Below are 7,588 nucleotides of genomic sequence, written 5' to 3'. Positions count from 1 at the left end.
GTAGTGAAGCACAACTCAATAACTACAATATCTACTATCATTAATACAAATAATAAATCTTAATACGAATACTGCTAATTTCTAAAGGGATGTGCATAAAATAATTATGACACTAACATCAGAGTGTCAAGAGTTTATAGTCTAAATAAAGGTTTATCACCACAAAAACTAACGAGCATTAGCCATCCTCAACAAAGACTGCCTCTTACCTGAATCATAAACACACACGGTGAAGTGACCTCTTAGCGTAAAGACACACGTGTTGAAATATGACTGATGAAGGACACTGTATAACCTGACCACAGACGCTGGAGCACGACAGAATATATTCCGTCAGATACGTTAATGAGATGAATCAACAAAGGATGTAAATCTCGTTATAAAGTTACAAGTAACTCTGCAGAATGAATACTGTCTTACATAGTTTTTAATATATGCGAACAAGCCTGAATGGTCCCCAGGACAATATGCAACTGAAAACTCACACCCCAGAAGTGACTCGAACCCATACTCCCAGAAGCAACGCAACTGGTTTTTTAATATATATATATATATATATATATATATATATATATATATATATATATATATATGTCTCATTGAATATGACTGCATATTCTGCATTGATTATTTTCTGGTTTAGGGCTTCTATCCCTCTGACTTGTGCTCTTGCATCAGGGTTTAATTGGAAGAGGAGTTCTCCAAAAGTCAAGTTCACTCGAACGAACTTGAACTTTTAGGAGAACACACACACACACACAGATGAGGATTGCAGGATCCTCCAAGAGGACCTGAACAGGTTGCAGAGATGGTCAGAGAAATGGCTACTGGAATTCAACACGAGCAAATGTAAAGTTATGGAAATGGGACTAGGAGATAGGAGACCAAAGGGACAGTACACAATGAAGGGGAACAGCCTACCTGTAACGATGCGTGAAAGAGACCTGGGGGTGGACGTAACACCTAATCTATCTCCTGAGGCACATATAAATAGGATAACGACAGCAGCGTACTCTACACTGGCAAAAGTTAGAACATCATTCAGAAACCTAAGTAAGGAGGCATTTAGGGCGCTTTACACTGCCTACGTAAGGCCAGTCTTAGAGTATGCCGCCTCATCATGGAGTCCCCATCTGAAGAAGCATATAATGAAACTGGAAAAGGTTCAGAGGTTTGCAACGAGACTCTTCCCAGAGCTACGAGGGATGGGGTATGAGGAGCGCCTGAGGGAACTGTGCCTTACGACACTAGAAAGAAGAAGGGAGAGGGGGGACATGATAGGAATGTATAAGATACTCAGAGGGATTGACAGGGTGGACATAGACGAAATGTTCACACGGAATAGTAACAGAACGAGAGGACATGGATGGAAGCTGGAAACTCAGATGAGTCACAGAGATGTTAGGAAGTTTTCTTTTAGCGTGAGAGTAGTGGGAAAATGGAATGCACTTCAGGAACAGGTTGGGGAAGCAAATACTATTCATAATTTTAAAACCAGGTATGATAGGGAAATGGGACAGGAGTCATTGCTGTAAACAACCGATGTTCGAAAGGTGGGATCCAAGAGTCAATGCTCGATCCTGCAGACACAACTAGGTGAGTACAACTAGGTGAGTGCACACACACACACACATATATATATATATATATATATATATATATATATATATATATATATATATATATATATATATATATATATATATATATATATATCGCAACATTTTACAATAATACCTCTCACATTGAAACACTCAACATCATTCACGAGAAAGAATAAGTACATTCATGAAGTTGGAAAACATTTTCATACACGAATCTTAATATGCGTGATTTGGTGCTTAAAGTTGAGAGTATTTTAAGAGCAGATAATAATAATAATAATAATAATAATAATAATAATAATAATAATAATAATAATAATAATACAAATGTTAGGAATGATAAATAATTTCACAACATTACGGTGGAAGTGTTAAGAGCAGCTGATGTTGGCTGAGGAAACAACTAGCTTGTAAAAGATGCTTCACTCTCTTTGGTGCTTCCATCTGGTGCGTCCTTGTCCTTGTTCCTGTCTGGTGCTTCCTTGTCCTTGTTCTTGTCTGGTGCTTCCTTGTCCTTGTTCTTGTCTGGTGCTTCCTTGTCCTTGTTCTTGTCTGGTGCTTCCTTGTCCTTGTTCTTGTCTGGTGCTTCCTTGTCCTTGTTCTTGTCTGGTGCTTCCTTGTCCTTGTTCTTGTCTGGTGCTTCCTTGTCCTTGTTCTTGTCTGGTGCTTCCTTGTCCTTGTTCTTGTCTGGTGCTTCCTTGTCCTTGTTCTTGTCTGGTGCTTCCTTGTCCTTGTTCTTGTCTGGTGCTTCCTTGTCCTTGTTCTTGTCTGGTGCTTCCTTGTCCTTGTTCTTGTCTGGTGCTTCCTTGTCCTTGTTCTTGTCTGGTGCTTCCTTGTCCTTGTTCTTGTCTGGTGCTTCCTTGTCCTTGTTCTTGTCTGGTGCTTCCTTGTCCCTGTCTGATGCTTCCTTGTCCTTGTTCTTGTCTGGTGCTTCCTTGTCCTTGTTCTTGTCTGGTGCTTCCTTGTCCCTGTCTGATGCTTCCTTGTCCTTCCTTGCAATTGTTAATTACCTTTCTGCACTCCAAGATAAGTTTGTTAATTACCTTTCTGCACTCCAAGATAAGTTTGTTAATTACCTTTCTGCACTCCAAGATAAGTTTGTTAATTACCTTTCTGCACTCCAAGATAAGTTTGTTAATTACCTTTCTGCACTCCAAGAGAGTACTTGGAGACTCTTATATGTGCGCAAGTTACGTGTTGAGAGAGTGCATCTAGGTGTTCAGCATCGAGTGCATTAGAATTGATAGTTATTTGATAAGAACATTTACTCTAAATATATCTTTGGAATATTGTCAATAAATACAGTGACATTGATATATAACCTATACAATTTCTTAGAATAATGGACCAATTAGGAACCTCATAGCCTCTGTTTACTTGTTTTGTATATTTAAAATAATTTATCAATTTCCTATACTTTATACTTCTATATCTGATTCATGGAACGTAAGCAAACGTTCTTTACAGTTTATGAAGAGGCTGAGCTGGTTAGCTGAACGAACTAAGTCGCATATAAAATCAGCCGTAAGAGAGGCCAGAGTAGGTATATTCAGCTTCGTGTATGATGATAATTCTTGTTATATATCTAGTTTGGTGAACGCAAATTATGTAAATATTAAAGTATAACAGGGAGATGTAGGTGTGTGTTGACTGTCTACCTGAAAGGTATATGAGAAGACTACTATTTGTTAATGTAAACAAAAGAGTAATGGTGGTGGTGTTGCTTGCCTATCAGTGCTTACCTATTTGTGACTGATAGCTTTTCATGGCCCCATTTTTGTTGTACCTGTTGTGTTATAATTTAACTTAACTTTCGAATCTAATACTTTTAATATCTGGTTTGAAAAAGCTGTTCATTGAACTGGCTTTCACGGCTTGTTCTTTCAGTGCATTCCAGCTGTTAACACTCGTATAGGATATAGTAATACTATATGTATATTAGATCTTCCTTCTATATCCTCCTATCCTACTTTATCTCATCATAATAAGGTTGTCTTTCTCCATCATGTCTATTTACCTCAGGGTGGTGTTGGTGGTGCAGATAGAAGGTAACCGAGTGTGAAATCAGGATAAATGGAGATGTTCTGAAACCTGAGATATGTTGTTAAGTTTAAATGCCTGGTGTGTGCGAGTGACAAGAGGAATTTGTGCAAGTGGAGCTGGGAGCAGAATGAGTCAGGGAAGGAAGGTGTCTGGTGTAATGAAAGCTCTAGTTAGGGATGATCATAAGGAGAGGTGTGGCTACGAGAGATGCATGATGGAGTGGAAGTGCCAACCCTTAAGTATTGAAATGGTATACTCGTGTAGCATAAATATGAACAGTCTTGTAAAAATATAGATGGATAATCGAGCATGTGTGGTTTTCGTAAGTTAGACAAAAGTGCGTAATGATAACAAGAAAAGATGTGGAATGTAAAAGTCGACAGATTGTAAGACTGGAGAGAGCATGCCCAGACGGTCTGTCATCATCAATGAATGTATGATAGAGGAAAAAAGGAGTATTCCTGTAATGGTAGAATTAGTAAAGAATTGCCAAGAAGATGGAGATATGTGTGTGTGTGTGTGTGTGTGTGTGTGTGTGTGTGTGTGTGTGTGTGTGTGTGTGTGTGTGTGTGTGTGTGTGTGTGTGTGTGTGTGTATGTGCGTGTGTGTGTGTGTACTCACCTAGTCATAAGGTGCATCTCTCGCCGTCTTTCCTCGTAACCCATGTGTGAGGAAGCGTCAGGTTGTCAAGTTGTCAACAATAAGACGGAAGAAAGTTGGGAACGAGTTTGAGGGTGTTCAATCTGATAAAGATGAATGTCTAACATTTTTTAACGATTTGTTCTTACTTTCCACGATCTTTTTCTCATATTTCTTTGATGCAGGAAAGAGAAAATGCATTTTTTCCTGCGGAGAAAAGAGAAATGCATTTTCCTGCGGAAAATGTTTTTTCCTGATGGAGAAATGTCTCCATCAGGAAAAAAGGTGATGATGATGATGATAGAAAGAAATAGATATCCACTAAAATAGTTCCATAAACACCAAAATCAACTGGAAAGTCTGAGACAAGTTACTAGGATGGAGTATATATAGTGATGGTGACGTTCTCAAGGGTATAAGCGAGCACAACAGTAATGCAAACGAGTACATACTAATGTCTTAAAATAAATCTATTCAATTATTTATCCTATTATTTTATAAGCCTTTGAGCAGTCTTTTTATATAAAGTTAATTGTGTTATCCCTAACGAATAGAAAATCTTACCATATAAGAATTCTCCAAACCAAATATTTCTAGAATATTTAACTCAATAAAACAGAAGTTGCCATAGGCAATAATGACATTTCCACTAATCATCACTCGCAAGAGAAACTGCCTGGATGACGGGAGAGAGAGAGCTAAAGGCACGCAGATTGGCTCAAATTTGCGTTCGAAATCATTGCGCTGCAGATCAGGTCTACGAGGCCGGGGCCTGGCCCGCTATCACGTCCATGGTCTTAATGGACTCGTGGAAATAGCACAACGACTTGTAACGTGGAGGAATATGAATGTTTAATGGTGTGACTCTTCTCTCTCTCTCTCTCATATTGCGCTTTCATTTGCCTACCTCACTTGCTTTATGCGTGCATATCTGTGTATATACATACATATGTATTAGCCTGGAGCCAGTCAATCTTGTTCGCATCTTTATATATATATATATATATATATATATATATATATATATATATATATATATATATATATATATATATATGTATATATATATATTATATGCAGGGCAAGAACCGAGGAAGAAGTAGTGGGCATTTCCCCTTTGGGTAGCCACACTGAAGCGCGGGAAAAGGAATCTCATTGCTCTAGGGTCTCATGTTGGCTCGATGAGCCTGGAACCATTACGTAAGTTGGTCATGACGTAAGAGGTAATGTATGTGGCTGCCAAAGTGGATACAGAAGTGTAGTTCGAAGCCACTTGTTTGCTATCTTTCCCTGGGCGTAGTGTGAGTCCATCCAATCGACCAGCAAGGGCCGTGATATGCCTCGTGGAGACAGACTCGGTACTTGGCATACTGTATGGATGCTTTTCCTTTTCCAGTTTCAGAAACTGTCTCATCCCCCTCCTTTTCTTTTTTAATTATATCCTAGATCTAGGTTCTCCTCGTTTCGGCTCCTATTTTCATTACCTTGCATTTCCTTGAGTTGAAGTCGAGTAGCCATCTTCATTTCTTCTTACAGTTTGATTGGACGTTCATTCTATATTAGCTTAACATGCATATATATATATACACACACACACACGGAAGCGTTAGCGATACTCCGTGAAAATAGGATATCTACATACGCACCTTACACAGTCATGTAATAGCGATCGTTATGCTGCTCTTGCGAGAAGTTAACTAGAATAATGTTTCATGATTCCATCGTTGTTACGTATTTACAGGCGCACTCCCGACAATTGCTCCCCTGGCTGTGGTTTCCATATAAAATACCGGCCAAACCACCGCGTAGGAGTGACTGTAAATCATCTATGATTATAGCGACGATAAGAAGCAGCAAAATCCTCCAGGGGAAAAAGGCCAACTTGGAACACAAATTCTCAACAATAACTGGCAACCGTTATGCGACAGCAGTATTTACGTTAAGCATATCTCGCCCTAGTCGAGCGTTCCTTGTTATTTGAGAATTGCTTGTAATTCCCCTGAGTCTTGAATGCAAGGTACAACACTATAATTTGATGGTTAGTTAAATGCTTGGGGGGGGGGGTAAAAAAAAGATGGGAAAAGTGGGAATATTATCGGGAAGAGTGATCAACAGGATCGGTTCGTCACGGGGAGTTCTCGTGTTACTTATATCGGTGGAATCCCTCTCCCCGAAACAGAGTGGGGGGGGGGGGGGTAGAAGACGATAAAAGGAGATAGGAGAAGGAACTTGATGGAAGCCCCGCTCCTGTGCCAGGTAAGTCCACTACGGGCTCACCATAGCCCGTGCTACTTGGAATTTGCTCCGAGTAGCTGAATCTGTAACAACAACAACAACAGGAACTTGATATAGATGAGATGTACGAGGAGTAGGATGATGGAGTTTAAGTGTATATGGGAGAAGACGGAAATAAAAAGCGGAGGGAATAAATCATGGTCAATGTAAGTCAAAGTGGAAGCGAGAGAAATAATTAAAAATTTAAAGAACATGAGGACAGAGGAAGATCTTGGGCAGGATAAAAAAGATTGGAATAAGAGATAATGAGAAGCCTGGTGAAAGACTAGAAAGATGTAACTCTTGTTGGACACTTAACTACACTATACCAAGACACACTCGCTCAGAAATACCCTTATTTCTATATGTATACATATATTATACACATATATATAATATCTATATTATACACATATAATATCTATATTATACACATATATAATATCTATATTATACACATATAATATCTATATTATACACATATATAATATCTATATTATACACATATAATATCTATATTATACACATATAATATCTATATTATACACATATATAATATCTATATTATACACATATAATATCTATATTATACACATATATAATATCTATATTATACACATATAATATCTATATTATACACATATAATATCTATATTATACACATATATAATATCTATATTATACACATATATAATATCTATATTATACACATATATAATATCTATATTAACAGTTACACGCGCAGACAAAAGCAAGCTCCAAGTTATTCACCAGGAGCGTAGCGACACGCTATCAAAAGCAACCGTACCTGAGAGATATGAGCTGTATGAAGCTAAACATAATTAAAACTGACCTCTTTGGAAGCTATAAAAGAGGAGACATTAACTTACGTTTAGAGTGTCTCAAGGAATATGAAATGATGGATAAGTGAGATTTCACAATTCCAGCTACAGGTAGAATCAGAAGTGACACACTACACACAAATCACAATAGCGTGATGAAGCAAATGAACAAAACGACTGAACATT

The 7,588-nt window shown here is 38.1% G+C and overlaps 1 protein-coding gene across 1 annotated transcript; it reads right to left on the bottom strand.

Moving 5' to 3' along the window:
- Positions 1-2,007: 2,007 nt before the first annotated feature.
- LOC123751098 (germ cell nuclear acidic protein-like) lies at positions 2,008-4,312 on the bottom strand. The gene is made up of 2 exons (XM_069330213.1): positions 4,269-4,312; positions 2,008-2,596 (listed from the first exon to the last, which is right to left on the bottom strand). The coding sequence occupies exons 1-2, from the start codon at positions 4,310-4,312 to the stop codon at positions 2,008-2,010; spliced, it is 633 nt and encodes a 210-aa protein (XP_069186314.1).
- Between the last annotated feature and the right edge of the window lie 3,276 nt (positions 4,313-7,588).

This window comes from Procambarus clarkii, chromosome 24, assembly GCF_040958095.1.
Source record: "Procambarus clarkii isolate CNS0578487 chromosome 24, FALCON_Pclarkii_2.0, whole genome shotgun sequence".
Taxonomy (NCBI): Eukaryota; Metazoa; Arthropoda; class Malacostraca; order Decapoda; family Cambaridae; genus Procambarus; species Procambarus clarkii.
This window is presented reverse-complemented; position numbering and strand designations above follow the sequence as displayed.